The 19,810-nt window shown below is 37.1% G+C and overlaps 1 protein-coding gene across 1 annotated transcript; it reads right to left on the reverse strand.

Moving 5' to 3' along the window:
• Window positions 1–15,757: 15,757 nt before the first annotated feature.
• Window positions 15,758–17,768, reverse strand: LOC131321857 (probable BOI-related E3 ubiquitin-protein ligase 3). Its single transcript, XM_058352825.1, has 3 exons — window positions 17,394–17,768; window positions 16,852–17,233; window positions 15,758–16,420 (listed from the first exon to the last, which is right to left on the reverse strand). The coding sequence occupies exons 1-3, from the start codon at window positions 17,447–17,449 to the stop codon at window positions 15,830–15,832; spliced, it is 1,029 nt and encodes a 342-aa protein (XP_058208808.1). The 5' UTR covers window positions 17,450–17,768; the 3' UTR covers window positions 15,758–15,829.
• Between the last annotated feature and the right edge of the window lie 2,042 nt (window positions 17,769–19,810).

Below are 19,810 nucleotides of genomic sequence, written 5' to 3' on the forward strand. Positions count from 1 at the left end.
TGTCAGCAGTGGATACTTTGGAAAACTCATTAAAACGGCTGACTGATCCATTCTTCTGTATCTTTCTTACCAATGGTTGGCATCCCTCCAACAAGTAGCAGAATTATGCCTCTCAAAACCTCTTTATTCGTGATGGGACTGGAACTTTTTTGTTGCTTCTCTCCTTTGGCTAATACTGAAGGGCTTTCTTTCAAGAATGGGCAAGTCTTTCGTGGAGAACTATCTAGTAATGTCTGATAGTCAACTAGATAGTTAGAAGAGTCGGATTCATCTCCGAGCAAACCACTGGTTTTAGTATGAGATCAAACGGAACCTATTTGAGTTGAGATTGGACAAATGGCGGAATTTACGATGCCACAGGATGAGACTATAAGTCTGGAGTCTAAGATACTATAGTAGTATGTAGGGATGTTGTATCTCGGGATTGAATATTACTGATAAGTAATTGAAATTGTCAAAGGACAAAAAAAAATGCCATTGGACACCATGAATCTTTAGCTAAGGAGCGTGAAAGTTATGATCCCACTCCCACCTTGATTAGAAATGGCCATAAACATATGATTGTAAAATTCTTGGTACCTTCTCCTTATAATCAAGTAATGATATCTAAATCTCCAAAAAAGAAAAAAAGGAATGATGTCTACCTATTTTCTGCTTATTCCCTTGAACTGTTTTCAAATATAAATGAATGGTATTGGGACACGCGAGAATCTTGTACACTGAAGTCAACTAGATGGTTAGAAGAGTCTGATTGATCACAGGTTTAGCATGAGATCAAATAGAGCCTATATGAGTCGAGACCGGAAAAATTGCAGATGCTGAGGGTGAACGATGACCCAAAGTCTGGATTAAGATACCCTAGTATTACGTATGGACATGGTACGTTGGTATTGTATAATAATGGAAAAATTTTATCGCCAAAAAAAAAAGAACATTGTCGGATTAGAGAAGTGAACCTTTTAGCTAAGGAGCGCAGACATTACGATCCCACCTTGGGTAGAAACAGCTGTAAACATATGATTATAAAGTTCTTGGTACCTTCTCCTTTTCAGCCAATTTTCAAGTAATGATATCTAAAATTCAAAAAAAAAAAAAAAAAAACCTATGATGTCTACCTATTTTTTGCTTCTCCCTCAATTTTTTTTTCAAAAATGATTTTGGGATACACGAGAATCTTGTACCTTCTCCTTTTCAGCCAATTTTCAAGTAATGATATCTAAAATTCAAAAAAAAAAAAAAAAAAACCTATGATGTCTACCTATTTTTTGCTTCTCCCTCAATTTTTTTTTCAAAAATGATTTTGGGATACACGAGAATCTTGTACACTGATGTAGGCCTAGGGTGAATTTTAACCGAAAAACTGAACCGACCGACCAAACCGAGAAATTTTTAGTCAATTCGGTCGGTTTTGGTTTATGGTCGGGTCGGTTTTCATTTCTAAATTCAGTTCGGGTTCGGTTTTGCGAAAAATTAAACCGAGACAAACCTAACTGATACTTTTAAAGGGGCCACATTGATATTTTTCCTCCCATTTACTAATTTACGATTTTGTTTTTACTAACGACTTCAGGAGACCCCGAAACCCTAACTTCTCTTACCACTAACCTAGCGCCTCCTACCCCTTCCCTTTGAAGAACAGATCAGCCATGGCTTGAGATCTCTCTCTCTCCCCTCTGCGCGTACAAAGAAGCCCCACTGTGATTTGCAGATTCGATCGTGTAGATTGGAAGATTTTAAGTTCGGAGTCAGCAGAAACCGATTGCGATTGCAATCTAAGACGCAGTTGGGTGTAGACTGATTACGATTGCGATTTAGTGGCAATTATGAGGAAACCGGCCAAAACCGACAAACGGAACCGAGCTGTTTTTCAACCAAAATAGTCGGTGTCGGTTTGGACAAAAAGGAAAACCGGATAGTTCGGTTTAGTAAAAAAAATGAGAAAAAACCAACCGAACCGATTTCATCCTTGTGTAGGCCACATGGCAAGTATACATAATTGTAGCATTGTTTGTTGTGTTAAATAACATTGGGTGACTGACATGCATGTGGTATTTATATCAGACACGCATTTGTGGGCATTGACGTGCATATTGCTGTTTCTTTCTGTTTTCAAGTTGCAGAATGGACACTGACACTTTTTTGTAAACTTCCTTGCTAATGTGTAGTAGTACAATTTTAGGTGGCATACATGATGATGATGTTGCCCTCCTTAACTTTGTAATAACCTGTTTTCCCAGTAATTTTCATATTTGTTTTTGTATATCGTGGTCAGTTGTACTTGAATACTCTTCATTTTTTATTCCTTCATTAAGGGTTCCGGGCATGAAAACGCAAGTGCCATAAGCGAAAAAAAAGTCCGAGAATCCAAGGAAGAAAGAAAAAATGCTCCGCTGGGAACTCATTTAATGTCAACGTATTTGTGCCGGTTAGATGTGTCGGCCATGAAATCCATCATTGGAATAAATTTTGACAATTAGAAACGGATTGCTACAAGGAACCTACTAATGAAAAACAATACTCCACTAGATAAAAAAACACACAAAAATCTCTTTTGTGTCGATCTAAAATAATGTCTGAAATGGAAGATAGTCCATAGGAGTACATCATATGTTACATCATGACTTGCTGAGACAGGCACGATTGGGCCCAGTACTAGTGAATTATAATTTCGCAGTAGCATTCACTTATTTTGTGTCCTTTTGTTTGTTTATGGACCTTCTTGTTCTGACATGTTGAGGTTTGAATACCAACATCGAAATTTGGGCTACCAATGCCATAACCAAAAAAAAATTCTAATGAACGGAAAAATTGACGGGGGCACTGCCATTGAAGATCCTTGCTGCGGGGTAGTTGTTACTGTGTGGCTTTATAGGAACCTATTGATAGGATTTACCATTTGTTTTAATCTTGGCTTTTACAATGACTAGCAAAATCTTGATAAGGGCAGGGAGTGGAAACTATAAACTTTCTAGCTTTCTCCGCAGGGTGAACTTGTAAATTATTTGTGGCGGGATGAATTCAGAATGTTATAAATCTTTTGTTTGAATACGGCCGCCTCCTTTGTCAATTAGCATACTGGTGCAAGTTTCGCCCATTTGTGAAATATATAGATTGTTAATTAACACTCGAGAATGCTAACCACAAAGCACTAAATGGGAAAAAAAGAAAGTGGGTGAAAATATCTACAAGAAAAAATATAAGAAAGCGTGTTAAAGTGTCTTGAAATGTGAAGTACGTATTATAGTTTCAAACTTTTTGGCGTTATTTACATCCGTAACTACCGCCCAAGAAGCGATTGTTATTGTGACCAGAATATAAATAATTTACCCCGCTCCTTGTTTAAAGTAACAATTTACTTGGACCGCAGAAAACCTAATCTAGTTGCATGGAATATAAGATTATGTGAATGGAGTAGACAGAATTCCTCTAATGAAGTGGAAATGTTTTGGTACTTGGTGGACTAGGTGGTGGAATCAAATGATTCACCTTTAGTAGTGTTATTTTTTTGAATTATGAGTGTTCATACGTTTTTAGTCCTTGTTAGGTTTAACTGTATATACTCACCCTCTATTTTTTGCAGGAATCTTTAATGGTCACAGCATTGGCATCAGGTACTCCAATATTTAATAGTAAAGCATCATTTTTATTTTTATTTTTCCAATAATGGAGTAACTTTAAACCGTCCAACTTGTGATAGATTGAATGATCAGTTATGTCATAATATGAATGAATGATACCTCTGTTGATTGGATTAGTAGTAATTACATACTAGTGATTGATTAGACACGCCAGTAGTGCATCTAAAGTAAGTTCATATTTGGAGAAGGAAAAAACATGAATATTCTTCCAATTGGGTATAAAACATGAGAAAAGAAGTGAATAATGACATTGTGGCACTGGCCCACACACATAAAACCATAGGAGGACCATTTCGTGGGCACAATCATGCAACTTGGGATTGAGTTTTTCTTGTGGTCCATCGGAGTGGCATGGCCCCCTAGTTCCTGTATTTACGCCTGCTTGACAACACTGCATTATGCACCCTCATTTGTTGATTCGTATAGTGATAGGTGATCCTTTTGTTAGGTCACTTTCAGCTCTCTAGTCCTTGTCTATTTTACTGTTGGAATTGGAATGTGCAACTTTTAGAAAAGGTAGAAGAGCAATGGTAGGAATAGGATACAAGATTTTGTTTTAGTTCGACAGGAGTGCCTAGGTCAGCTTACGTATACCTCAACTAATACCCTCCCCAGTTCGGTCAAAGGCAGGCCACCTAAGAGAATTCACAGAAAACTACCACTTGTTTGCGGCCTGACCCCAAGAATCGAACTTTGATTTATTGCGTGGAGAGTAAATCCATCAACCAACTGAACTAACCCTCAAAGGCTAGGTTAGAGGATTTGAAACATAGTACATCCATCCCCTAGTTTTGATAGGGGGGATTATTGCAGTAGAATCACTTTCTTTCAATACTCCTATTTTAACCTCAGATGTAGACCAACCCTATAGCTAGACATATCCGCATAAAGAAACCATTCATATCATACCATATCATGTGTGCCCTTTCTGGTCCGCTCAACCACACAACATCAATGATTTTAGTGTGCTCTGCTTTTCCAGTGGTGCCTACTGCCTAAGGTAGACATCAAGGAACAATTAAGATACGTATGAGTTCTGTAACAAAAGTTCCCACTGATGAGAGAGTCTGTCAACAAGGCTTTCGGTAGCTAGAAATTAAGTACTGTAGTAGTACCTTTAATTGAAGACATTCCAGTAATAATTTCACAATTCTAGAGGTTTTGAAAAAGAAATAAATTGAGCAGCTTGGTTGTGGAGATGTTACAAACTCAATCCCCACATCGACTTGGTAACAAAAGATATACTCCACTTATGAGAATAGAAGTAGTCTCGTTTAACACTCTTAACTGCGCATAAAAAGATATAAGTTTGCCCGTGTGATGCAGCCGCCGTGGTGAGTTAGTGAGTTGTTGCATTGGCAGTAATCCTACCGCCCAAGATGGGTAGTTTGGTTTTATTTATTTTTCTTTTGATCATTGATGGATAATTTGGTTTGCAACCACAATATCAAGACTCCAATAAGTGGGGTTGATTCACATGGATAATGTGGCCTAGTGGGAGAAGTCATGTTTACACCTCAACATCTCTACACAGTACTACTACTCCAGCTTATAGAAAGTAGAATAGGTGGAACTCACATCGGCTCTTTTTTACTACTTTCTGTGATTTCTTTACTTTTCTTTTGAGTCCTGTATCAGCAGACAGCAGTGGGTGGTTTTTGGATTCAAAATGTGCAATATAATAGTACAATATGTCCTCTATCTTCAGCCTTACTCCAGCCAATCCATTCATCTAAAGTAGATTCAGGGGCAGGGGTCATTGAAATTCCCACAGAAAAAATAAAGGGTGAATTCATTGCTCAAGATTAGATTTATATATGTCAATGGTTTATAACTTTATGCTCTCTTTCTTTTTGGGAGTTGTGGATTCTTATCTTGAACCCCACCACCACCCCATATACCACACAGACAAATCATATTACTACCATATTGCATGAACCATAATGCAAGGCCTAAAAGGGTAATGCCAGACTAATGCCACCATCCCCCATCGAGTCATGTGGGATAAGAGTCAACTTTCCCAGCTTATCATGTTATTTAATCTATGATTGCAAGGCCTAAAACATTTGATTCTGCTTTCAATTGGGTCATACTCATAATGACTTGGGTTATTACCAAACCTTTCTTTCTCTCTGAAAGCAATATTTCTGTTCACCCACATTGCAAGTCTCCTCGCATTGGAGTAATGAGGTAAAATCATACCTTCATACGCGGGTCTGTCGTACTAGTCAATCATGGGAAATTATGAAATTCGTTCGTGTATTGAATGGACTGACTGAAACCGAATTCATTTCTTTTCCATTACCAATACTGCGATCTTTGGACATGGTTTGCTTTGTGGTTTGTTTTTCTAAATAAGATAAGAAAATTTGACTCACACCGACAAAGAAATGTTACTTTGGAGCCATCTTAACTTTAATTTAGCGAGTTGAGGTGTCTTCCGAAAGATGCAAATGAAAATAAATTCGTACATATGCTTGTGGGGTCACCTTGAAAAGGTGGATGTGTTAATGTGAGAGAACAAAGGAAGAAACAAAATCACTTGTTAAGATTGATGGAGTGGTACACAAGTGCCCCCTTTGACAAGGGAAGAAAGTTGGGGTGTAACCATCATGGCCCCCATCCCCTCTAAGATTGGATCCATATTCTATGCTTTGTACTAATAATGTCCCATTCCTTCACCATGCCCCACACCACCCCTCCCCCCCCAAAACTGATGAATATTATCACCCAAGTGGACAACTTATGTGACACGCACATTTCAATCTCTTTACACTAGAAGATTTTTTTATGTTTTACTTCTATTAAATAGCACAAAAAGATAGAATAAGATTTTCCCAGAAAAAAAGGCAAGCATCATGGTATAGACACTTGGGTCTTCCCTTTTTAAGTCCACCAAAAAAAAAACTAAAAAAAAATCATTGGGCCGATTGTCACTTTCCTCCTCGTCGGCGTATTGTTGGCCGAGTGCGTGGTGGGTTCATGACGTTGAGTTCGAGCATGCCTATAATCTCTCTCTTATTCTAAGTTACATAATTTTGTATTTGAATGATACTATTATTGGGGGAAGGAAGATTGAAATTTTCAAGATTATGACCCACAAAATTGATGTGTGTTTCTAGGGGGGAAAAAGGTAGCAAAGCTAGATAAGAAAGTTGGGTTAGCATTAATTTATGCACACATATCTATTTTTTTCTTGTATTCAATCAAGAGAGAGAGGTGCATTTCTCTTTTGTAGTGGTGTTGGTTGGCTATCTATCACAATATATTAAATTCTTTGTTTGGAGTGATGATTTGGGTATTGAGCATATATATATATATAAACTAAAGTGGGGACGAGGATGGAGATGGAGATTCCAATGTGCTATGCACCACTCAACCGAAACAAAACCCCATGATATGTGCCATTTTGACATATTAGCTGACTAATTAAAAATTATCCTCCTCTGACTGTCCCAATTATATATCTAGAAATATACTACCATTTTTTTTAAAAACAAAGCTTAGCACTGCATTAAACCCGATTAGTATAATTAATATCAAATGTTACACGGTCACATTCGAATAAATTTGGCACTAGTATAATGCGGGTTCCACCATCACAAGCACACACTTATAAAACAGCAAAAAATTATAATAACAATAATGATAATAATACACACGTATAAGTAGAGATGATGCTTAATCGATAGACCTTTCTACAAAACAATTGCTTAACCTCAATTATTTATTTATGCATCTAAATATATCGAAATCCTTGACCGTGTCATGTTAGGTTTATGGTTAAACAATGAACGCCTTCTTTTTCCTTGTTTCTTCAGATTTATGTGCTTTTCATCTGGGTCACAACACTATTCCAGTTAAAGAAAACCTTTTGCACCGCTAAGTGCACCTAGTTTTTAACCTCAGAGTCTCGAAATTAATCGAAAGCCTCAACATTCAATTTTAAGATAAAGAAAGTAATCAGTACTATAAACTAGGAGCTCTGGCCAGGCCCAGATCACTGCAAAATTTGAAAAAGCGTGGTTTTCATTTTTGTTTGTGTGTTTCCTTAGTAAATAATTAAATAGATAATAGAATCTTTAGGATGTAAAAACTGCGTATTGTGCAAAAGTTCTCAGATTGGTCCATAAGAGCTGAAGGAGAAAAAAATGCTTGAAAATAACGTGATCAGACTACGAGGTTGTACCAATACTTGATGTAGCTATTTAGACTTTTAGGGTGGAATTTTGAGCCTGAAGGGAACTACAGTAACTAATAGGTAATGTGAAAGCATATCCCAAGAATGCCTAATTTTGGGGCAAATTTCACTGACAACAGAAACCTCCCCTGAGGTTTCTGAAATGACCCCCCCCCCCCCCCCCCCCCCCCCCCCCCCGCTAATTGCACGTTAGAAAACGGATGGAAAAGGTGATCGGCTTTGTTCGGTCCTTAGTTTAATTTTGTTTTAGTTTTATTTTTCAATCATTACCCTACTTCTTTCTCCAATCATTATCCTATTTCTCTAATAATTATTTTCTCATCTCCTCTCTCTATCTCTCTCCAATCATTACCTCTCTCTTCAATCATTATTTTATTTCTCTTTCCACCCACTACTAAAACTAAACTAAACTTCAACCAAACAAAACCGATGTCATTGTACTATACTTTTTACAATACCTATACTACTCTCACCAGACTCTTTACCCCTCTTATTTATAAAATATAAAATACAAACATCACTACACTTTGTACCCATTTCACTTTGAGATTTTGTCCTTATTAAAAGGATTCATATTTGTCAATTTTTTTTTATCAAACTTCTTTGAATTATTGTCTCGTCTCCATAAGAGGAATTGAAAAAGTAAAAAATTAAGACTTTTACCAAATATTTTGAGAAATTCAATATTTTGGGTAAAAGTAATAATTTTATATTCTTTTGATTCGTTTCGTTGAGACAAACCAATAATCCACAAAAATTAACACAAAACTAGCAAATACGAAAAAATTCAAATACGGACAAAAATCAAAAAACCTAAAAATCCCACAAACAAGTCCGCATGAAAAAATTCGAATATGAACAAAAACTAAAAAACCTAAAAATTCCACAAACTATTGGCAACGGAGGGTACGGTCTTGTTGGTGGGATTTTTAGGCTTTTGATTTTTGTTCATATTTGAATTTTTTTTGTATTTGCAAGTTTGGCGTTAAATTTTTGTGGATTATTGGCTTGTCTCAACAAGAGGAATTAAAAGAGTATAAAATTATTTTTTTTACCCAAAATATTGAATTTCTCAAAATATTTGGTAAAAGTCTTAATTTTTTAATTCCTCTTATTAAGATGAACCAATAATTCACAAAAGTTTAATATAAAATTAACAAATGTGAATCCTTTTAAATAAGGACAAAATCTCAAAACGAAACGAGCACAAAGTGTAATAATATTTGTATTTTATTTTTTTTAAATGAGAAGGGTAAAGAGTCTGGTGAGGGTAGTATAGGTATTGTAAAAAGTATAGTTCAATGAAATCACATTTTCCATCCGTTTTCTAACGTGCAATTAACGGAGGGGGTCCCTCGGTATTGTCTAGACTCTGAAGTGGTGAAATTGACTAAACGGAAAATAAACAACTCAACCTAAAGTCCAATCAAGCCGGCGGTGGAAGCAACCAACCAAGTTTAAAATTTTGGCCGATTCTCTTTACTTTGGAAGCCTTAATTTCCAAAAACTTACTGTACAATTTTTGTATGGAATGATGATAAAATGCAACAACTGCTTACGCAGTGACCACGATATATCCACATACATATCTCTCTATTATTAAAAATTACTACTATAATCCAAACCAAAAAAAATTCAAGGAATATAAAAATCTATATGTACACAGTTGGAAGTACCCAGAAGAAAGCGCGGAATATAGATTCGACTTTAGTATATTGTGATCACATTTAAAATGGAGACATATCTTATTTTATACTCCGTACTATATACTTACTTTGCCTTTTGGAGTGTTTCAAATATTGTGAAATCTCAATTCGAGTTCGGACGGAGATATGGACTACTTACTTTAATTTTATCAAATCCCAAATGTCAATGTTACCAATTTTCTCCTAATTGGACAATCATAAACAGCTAACCAAATCAAACCAAATCGAGTCTTATGTCTCAATTACTTGGGGTCGACTACATGAATCATTTTCTTCCATTGAGCTAGCTCTGTCAAGGGCCACTTGTTCGCACAGTCATAAACAGCTCAACCGATATTAATTCTTTTTGGAAAATGAAATTCATCAAAATAGGACAGTTTTATTAGACTAATAAAAATTGATTGATTGGTCCTTTTATTTTTTTGCCAAATAGGCAGTTGATGAATGCATCGCCTTCTATTATACTCCGTACATCGCAAGCGTGGGTCGCCTAGGATGTGTTTGCCGCACCATAACAATGGATTACCAACCGTTTCAGTTTTTTTTTAAAATAAAAAAAATTACCAATTTAAAAGTCTGAAATAAAGAAAGAATAATGAAACGTTTGATGTGAACCAACAACATCTTCAAGAAAAAGAAGAAAAGAACATATAAAATGTATGCATTCCAATTTTCGTCACCGGCCGGGTATGTAGATTTTGATACTGCAAAAAATAATCTAGAAGAAACAAATGTGCTTAAAATATGAAAACAATGCCAAATTAAGGAGGATATATCACTCCGTACGTCGTGCTCAAAGTAAGCAGGAAGACGAGACAGAATCATCTGAACTACAACAAAAAAATTAAAGGATACATAGTAGTATATAATTAAGTTCAACTAATGCATCTTTTATACTTTCATGCACGTACATGGGCAGAGTTCGATTCCTGTAAGCATCTATTTTCCTTCCTAAGTTCCCTAAGATAGAGTAGATTAAGTTTAACGAATGACAAAAAAATATAAGTGCAACTAATGGCTCATCAAATACTAAACAAATAACACCTACAGTATTTTCTTTTAGGGAAAGAAAATGATATTGACACTCTAAAAAATAGATGCAGGCACTTCAAAATTAGTGTAATTCTAAAGTCACTTAATTTGCTTTATGTTTTGAAATGTCTGCATCAATTTTTTTTAGAATGTCAATATCATTTTTCTTTAGAAAATTAGGTAAACAAGCAATTAAGCAAGTTCCAACCGAGGCAGGAGATTCATCGTTTGCTCGATCTTGATTAATTAGGATTAACCTCTCAGACCTCTCTCTCTCTCTCTCTCTCTCTCTCTCTCTCTCTCTCTCTCTCTCTCTCCTACGGAATCGGAATGCTACATGAGTATCATCCAACTACAACTAGTAATTAAGGTGGAGTTGGATTTGTAGACAAAAAAGGCCTTTGGTTGTTCGTCTACCCAAAACCATGCACCTTTAAACTTGTAGTATTATACTACTGTAGTAGTAGTAGTAGTTTTTAAAAGTTATTACAAAAAATAAAGCGTCAAAATAACAGCAATGAATTTAGACATTATTAGTAAGTAGAAGGAGGAGTATTTTAAGAGAGAGAGAGAGAGAGTGGGAATCAGATTCACGTGTTTGGATTGGAACTTGGAAGGAAGGCTACATTTTTGGCGGTAATAACATGAGATGAGATGAGGGAGGGACAAATGGTCCTGATCTTGTGGGGTCCACTAAAAACTAAAGATTGTTGGAGTAGTAGCATAAGGCCTCGTCATTAAATGCTAACTTTGGCGTTTCCTTAAAGATTTTATTATCCGTTGGGGTTGTGGGTGGTGGGGGCCCAATTTCCTCAACTCCCTCCTCCTCCTCCTCCTCATCTTCATTCCCTCCCATGCTTTTATGCCAGGTGGGTTGGCACTTTGGCCGATTAGTTTGACAAACAAACAGATACTCCTACTAATAATAATAATAATAATAATAATAATTAAAGGGAGTTTGGTTTAGCTGATTGGATTTTACTACTACTACTACTACTAATTTCAACCTGTTTTGTATAGTAGAGTATTGTGGAATTTTAATTGGTTGGATATCCCTCCCTCCCTCCCTCCCTCCCATTATTGCTTGCAAGTGGAACAATTTTTGGTAACACACCTGCATACCTACACTTAAGTAGTCTCTTCCTCAATTTTTACTGCATCTGTTGTGCCTATATTCTCTCTCTCTCTCTCTCTCTCTCTCTCACCATTACTCCCTCCGTCAAAAAGATGCATTTTTTAGTATAAATTTTTATCACAATTTAAAAGAACTCATTAATATCTATTGATTTGTGCAATTTGGGGACGAAATTAGTAATTTTTTAGGTCTATTCCTGAGAAGAAGATTGTAGTTTATCAAAATTTATAGTAATTTCTTTTTCTTTATTGATAATGATAGTAATTGACTTTGTGTCTGTTTCGGAGGATTTTGGAGGCTTATTTAGATTAATTTGTTACTCATCCTCACACGCATTGATGAATGCAAAATGCTATGGCCTTCTACATCTTAAAGGAGTTGATTTCCATAATGGTACAGTTGTAGATAAGTTTAAATTTGGATAAATATCCTCAATCTCCAGTCTCTTAAAGTTTCTATTCGGTCTTTTCGGGTCTGATTTGATGATCGGAACTGCTGAATTTTATACCTCGTCATCAACCTTATGCATGTCAAAATTCGCGTTGATCGAATATTGTTTAGTAGTATATTTTTTAAATACATTTATCTTTAAAAAAATGGGTTTAAAAAATATTCCAACACTAAATAAAATTCATTTTCTAGAGATAAATATGTTTCGAGAGCACATCAAATTAACAATATTCGATTAGCATGATTTTTGCGTGCGAGATCTTCTCGAGGGGGTCTAAAATATCCAACAGTTGTAATCATCCAAACGAATCCGGGAAGAGTTGGTAGCATTGAAATTTTGTCCTTTAAAATTTGTAATCTTGGTTACTCTTGTGTTTTTTTTTTTCAAGAGTTGAGGAGATAAGATTTTGGATGAGGTTCCCAAGAGTACCCATGGAGTAAAAAGAAAGAAGAGAATGCTTGCCATCCATGAGCATATATATAACCATAATGAGGGAGGGTTGAAAATGAAAGCACAAAAGCAGCTCTCAACTCACATTTTAACCTGTAGTAGTAGCAGTAGTGCAGTAGTAGTAAAACTTTTTGACAAGGACCCTCGGATTCAGTCATCATTTAATTCAAAGGGACCGTTTCCTGTGAAAGGTACGCACCACCGCCTAACTCCTAGACCACCACAGCACAGGACACCCGCCAAATTCAGAGGGAGAGAAAAAGAAAGAGCCCCACAAGTCAGACACCCACACACACACACAACCGCAGCAGTAGCAGTAGCATCATTATTGATTGTGTCCATAATCTCACATCCCCACTTTCACTCCTTAGCTTTAATTTGTCCTCACTCGTTTTTTAACTTTATTATTTACTATTATATTCTACTCTAATAATAATAATAAACCCCACTATCCCTCTGCCAAATTTAGCAGTGCCCGATCCTACTACTACTGTTTTACCTGTTTCCCTCTTTTCTCTCTCTCTCTCTCTCTCTCTTTCCTTAATTGACAAGGACAACGTCTCGTACTACAAAATACTGGAGCAAGGGGTTGTTCTTTTAAAAAAGTCATTGGCTTTTCTGTAAAAAATGAGCCAAATAAATTTATATAAAAACAAAAATAAGTCAATAAGTCACTTTTTTCGTTTTTATTCAAAAAATATTAAATTTCGATCCAAATTTTATATTTTTTAGATTCCTCTCATCATGAGGATGCAATAATTTTCAAAAAAATAAGGATAAGCCTAGTAATACGAAAAAAATTTGAAAAAAAATAAAAAATAAGCCTCTTTAACTTATTTGTCCAAACACCTCCTAATAACAAATACAATAAAAACATTACTCCATATGGGGTACATGCAACTTAAATAAAGAGTTGGACCCATGCACCTACAAACAAAACAACAACCGTGCATCGCACGGGGACTGCCTCGCTCCCCTCCTTAATTAATTAAAATGACCGGTCACACACCCCACCGCTCCTTCTCTCTCAACCACTCCCAGACTAGTCATGCTATATAACTCTGCCCACATGCATCCATCCACATCCTAGAGATCATCTCAGATAATAGTGTATGTACTGTACTACTTCATCTATCTAAAATTCACAGTTGGCACACATGCGTACGTGTCTTTAATCGGATAAAGGAAGTGATGATTAATTAGTTGAAGTACATGTAAGATAATTCGTGTATATTTTTGACCATCAAATTAAAATACAGATTCAATTTTGCCCTGACTTCACTTATTTTAAGTAGCTTTCTAGCTAGGTAAGATCAAATAAATGAGGAAAGATGACTTGGTCGACTAAAATACGCAATGATGCGCAAAATACGGTGCAATACTACAGGCTTTTATTGTACTCCGTCCTTTTTCTTTTTCAACCCGGCCTACCTTTGGCGGTACTCCACAACCACCACAGATCCTCCTCCCTCACTTTGTCCCCATTAGTTTGCTACTCCCAACCCACTTTTTAAAGCCCCATGCGCCACTCTGTTCTCTGCACCTCCACGAGCTTGGGTTGGGAAACAAACACACTACTTAAAAAAGAAAGAGATACTCCTGTCCTGTACTCCTGTATTAGTAGTAACACTCAGAAAGAGAGAGAGAGAGAGAGAGAGAGAGAGAAACTGATAGGGGAAGGTGCCAATTAAGGTGGTGGGCAAAACCAGCGATATTTGCGCGAGTCCGACGTGTTAGCTATTACTCTGCACGTGTCGCTTTCAACCCGACGTTGACTACACGCACCCTTTATCGCGCGTACTTTATACTACGTTTCATGCAATGAACCGAAACCGTCCAGGTGGTGGGAAACGGGTCCCGCCAAACAGGCCCCACACGTCCCCACCTCAAGCCACTTGTCAACTCGGCAGCAACCATGTGCTAACACCAAGCTATCCTACGCCAATAATGCTAGGAACAGAACACTCTATATCATGAGTGCCATTGTTTACCATTCTTAAAACAAGATGAACAAATTTTTTTTTCTTATTAGTTAAAATGGTATAAGCCTTAATCTTGCAATACATTTTTTTATAAACATGATATCATTTTGTACTGATTCTATATCATTTCAACCAATAAAATGAAATATTTTATCTACCCAGCAATTTGATTGTACCTAGCAACTTGGGAGTCGTTATCCATAGCTTTGACCAACCCTTGTAATGGCTTGTCGTGAGCCATGCCTTCGCCACCCTTTTTCTTGTCATGCCGTGAGTGATGCCTTAGCCACCCTTGGTCTTGGCATGCTGTGAGCAATGTCATGCCCTTGTCCAGTTACAAGCGATCGGTTTGCCAAAATTGCACTCCTACCACAGTATTAACCATACCTGTCTAGCTATATGGCACTGCATGATTAGTGGTTGTAAAATAATTTCAAAATGGTATTCTTCCATTATCGATCATGCAGTACTACGTAAGGAGGTATGGTTGGTGTTGCAATGGAGTGTTATGTCCCTTGCATTATTGATCGCGTGCTCCTTTAAGATTAAAGTAAACAAGTGTTTAGAGCATCTTCAATACCTTACCCATTTTCTCACCCACATTTAGGCTCCATTAAGTTCTTCTTTTTTAAGTATTTATTTTTCGCTTTACAAGATAAGCTAGTCATTCTCTCATGTTACATTACTTTTAATTTAAAAAATAAATGTAATTATTTTAGTTAGTGAAACATACCCTTAGCCGAAAATTTTGGATCAAAATTTTCATTTGGGTATACGGCTTCTTTGGGTTCCCTAATTAAAATTCAAATCAAGTGTTTTTTGTGTTTTTTCTAAAAAATATAAGTCAACATGGCACATTCATAAATATTTTTGAACAGACATTCATAAATATTAAGAAGGTGAAAATAAGTATTCAGACATTGGGTCTTCCGTTCCCATTTTGAGAAAAAGAAAAAATCAAAATCAAAATGGGTAACCAAAAGAGCATATAACATTGGAGATGATTTTTTAGCATTTTTACTTCATATTGGGGTTTGGGTAGGAAAAATGGTAAGGATGGTAGATGTGCTCCTTAAAAAGCGGAAATAAATTTACTACTCACAATTGCATTAATTTAAGAAGGCTTGAAATAAGAAAAAAGAAACTACGCATGAGGCTAAAATTTGATGAAACTTTTTTCTCTTTGTTTGTTTTTTTTTTTTTTTCTACAAGCTTTTTCTATTTGCACTGAAATTCAAGAGGACATGATAACGCGCAAACTAGCGTCCTTGACGGAGTTACAAACTGGGCACGCTTGGACCGACGACCCACAAACAGTACAGAGGCAGAGGTGCCTGCACGGCAACAGCAACACGCACGACTCCTCCTTCCCACACTGCCTACACATCCTGCTGCTGCTGTTTTCACAACCCTTATCCTTCACCACCTTCCCCTCACCTCCAATATCCGTTAAAGTGCGCTCCTCCTCGTCACCACCACCGTAATTGCTGCCGCAGCACGACTGAGCATCGTCCATCAAACCGGCGTCGTCCAATGTGCCACCACAGCGGTGGTCATTATTGTTAACATGAGCCAACACCTGCTCCAGGTTGCTTCTAAGAGCGTTGGCCGTGGCCTCATTCGTTTGAGCCAATTCTCTCCATATCTGATTTTCAACGCACAGCGACTTGACTCTTTCTTCCAGCGCCCAATTCAACTTGCCAATCTTCTCCACCTCTATCTCCTTCGCTCTCAATTTCTTCGTTATCCCTTCCTCAACTGCCGCTATTATCCTCCTCGAATTTCGCTTCCTCTGCTCCTCCATCTCCATTCTCACCTTCTCAGTCTGCACACGTAAATTGTGCACAAAGTCAAACAAAATAATTCAAACCCAAAGGAAACTAGAAATGGAGTGTCTACAAGGTTTTAAATAACAGCATCAAAATATGTAACGGTAAGGGTCGTGGTGTAATGTTATTGGGAGTATCGAACGAGACCCAAAGGGAACTAGGAATGGAGTGTCACAAGGTTGTAGCGGCCGTGAATTTTTTTTAAATGATTTGAAAAAAGAATTCAATTGACTAAGTAACCCGTATGGTCGAGTATGGGTCGCAACAGCCATTAACCGATCCGAAAATTGGGAACAGACGGATAGGTAATGGCGATACGCATGCGATTTTCCATTTCATAACAGTAACGCCACCCAAAAAACCGCTACGCATCAGCGACAATACATAACGGCCGATATTTAAAACCATCAAAGTGAGGGATTCGTACATGTTGAGTGAGGAAACGATCGATCTCCAACTGTTGCTGCTGGATCTGTAACGAAATGTCTTCGCCGAGAAACGTAAAGAAACCACCGCAGTTACTGGAGTGATTGTTACTATTGCTGTGATTGAGGATCTGGCCGTTGGGAAAGGAGACCAATGGATTAGTAGAATCTCTGGAGCGCTTTCTTGAAACAGGGAAGGCGTAGGTGAGACCGCTATCGGCCTTCATTGCGGGCTTGGGAGCCGGAATTGAATCCGTAACAGCAGAGCCGTACATCGGAAAAGGCAGAGTGTCCGTCGTCGTTCCTGACAACGGAGGCAACCCGTATCCTGGTGGAAGAGTGTTGTAGATATTCAGATTACCTTCCATTGCGCTCATCATTTCTCTGCAAATTGAATGTCCAACCAAGGGTTAAATAACAGAGAGAGAGAGAGAGAGAGAGAGAGAGAGAGAGAGAGAGAGAGAGAGAGAGAGTATCAGAATGTCAATGATAACAAAGAAAAAACTTGGAAGGAGAAGAAGAGAAAAAGCATGAAATTAAGTACCTGTTTCCTATGAGTTGAGAAGGGAAGAGGTTGAGATTCCGGGCTTCAACAGCCATATGCACGTAAACGAGTAATTTCTTCTTGATGGATCTTCTCTCTCTCTCTCTCTCTCTCTCTCTCTCTCTGTTTGTGTATGAATATATCACTCTATCTTGAGACTATAAAGAGGTACTTGTTCTTTGCTTTCGGTTTGGGAGGAGAGGAGAGGAGAAAGAAAGGGGAGGTGGGGGAATGAAAAAGGAAAGAACATGAAATACGGGTGGCAAGTCCAAATATATATGGGGTGGGGTTTTATTGTTGTTTAATTGTATCAGGGTTTGGTTTAGAGTGAGAAAAAGTGTACGACCTTTAAAAGGGAAGAGAGAGAAAAAGAAGGGGGGAAGAGATGTGGGGAGTAAAAAAATAAATCTGTTTTTGTTTTTGTTTTTGTTTTTGTTTTTGTGTTTGTGTTGTGTTGGGTTCTCTTTTGTGAGAAGTAGTGTAGTATTCGAGATTTGTTTCACCAGGTCCAGAAAAAAGGCCCTCCTTCCTAAACTTTTGACTCTCCTCTGCCCCATATCTGCCTGCCTGCCGTCCGTTAAGTCCGTAACCAGAAAGAAAGAAAGAAAGAACAGAGAGAGATCCGGTCAGTGCGTAATTCCGACGATTTTTCAGGGGCTATTCCGGAACGGAAGCTCCCCCTGTTTTTATCTCTCTTCAACTTTTTTTATCCCTTTTGATTAAATAATTATTAGGAAAAAAAATTTTAACTCTATAATTAACTGCATTCTGGTCATCTGCCACGAGGGCACATGCCGACTGGCATCTTCGATGCTCTGCCACGTCAGTGCAAAAGATTCTCATTAATACTCTGTTATGTTATCGTGGGATTAAGAAAATGTATATCTATCTTATTTATGCTTAGCGTTGGCGATGGAGTATATGATTAGGAGTCCATATATCCTTATACCACATTTTCTATCGAATTCTTAAAAAAACCTTAAGGTTGTAAATTGACTTTCTTATTTTGTATTAAATTAAATGTCCTCCTACAATGTTATCTTTCATATGTCATGTGTTTATCTGGTACTCCATTAAATTTAAACGTTCGTGTCATCTTACGAAGCACGCGATATTACTTTTAGGACAAGTCACGTGACAAAAAACCACTTTGATAATTAAATCTTATAAACATATATAATAGTATGTCAAGATGTACACCATCACTCCATATAATAATTAAACAACCACATTCTTGACATGGAAACAAGTTATATGGATTTTCTGAATTAGCCCCCATGTTTTCCTGTAATTTTCATATTTAGTCAAAATTTGAAAGCTTATATAGTACTCTTGCACCCCTTGTACAATGCACCATCGTCCTCATGCTCTTACTCTTCCTATGCACAATGCACCATCCTCCTCATGCTCTTAATCTTCCTCCTCATGCTCTTACTCTTCCTATGCACAATGCACCATCCTCCTCATGCTCTTACTCTTCCTATGCGCTGTCATTACTTGGGTGCCATGCCAAAGTAAACCATTATACAGTATATGGGTTTCTTATTTAAGGCACAAAGACAAAAGAAAGATGAAAATTGATTGGAAGTAATGCTTTCAAGACAATCTTCCCCTAATTTAAATCGACCAATTAATTAAGTATTACTAGTAGTCGATCTGCATTATTTTTTACTTGTACTTTAAGTACAATAACTTAATCACCATATAATATACCCAAAGAAGCTCCTTTTGAGGAGACAAATGTATCAAACAATGAGTCTAACAACCAATATCTTAAACCTTGTCACTATTCATCAACACAAATGCATGCCAACTTGGATGATCCTCCTCCTACATTACATGTTCATCCCATTCAAGGTTACGTTATCTTAAGTTCAGAATTTAATTAATATTAATATTAGAAAACATTAACCCCCACATGGGTATGTTACATGAAAATCCAATACATATATAGTATTACATTAATTAAGAATTAAATGCTGTAAAAAATGTCAGGCCGTACAGGCGCATAGTTAGTCAGAAGGCATTAAAATACCACATTGACCATACATTTTCCAATGGGGGACCTCGATCCTCTGATTTTGATTTACAATTGTTCAGAATCAGATTGGGGAGAGAGAGAGAGTAGATAAAAGGTAGATCAGTACTGGATTCTCAAATAAGGCAATTCTAAACTGTATTATTGCTCCCTCCCATGCATCAAACCAACCGCATCATCAACCTAAAGAAGAGAAAAAAAGTAAAAGCAAAAGAAAGGAAAAAGTAGGGAAATGGGTCACGACACACACTGCATTTGGATTTATTTTATAGCGGGCCGGCCTTAATAAATTGTGTAAAGTTTGATACTTCTTTGGAGGGCTATACTACTTTATAAATGCATGTATGTTGTCATAATCAACTAGGTAGCTAGCCCAAAA

Source organism: Rhododendron vialii, chromosome 4a (assembly GCF_030253575.1).
Source record: "Rhododendron vialii isolate Sample 1 chromosome 4a, ASM3025357v1".
NCBI lineage: Eukaryota > Viridiplantae > Streptophyta > Magnoliopsida > Ericales > Ericaceae > Rhododendron > Rhododendron vialii.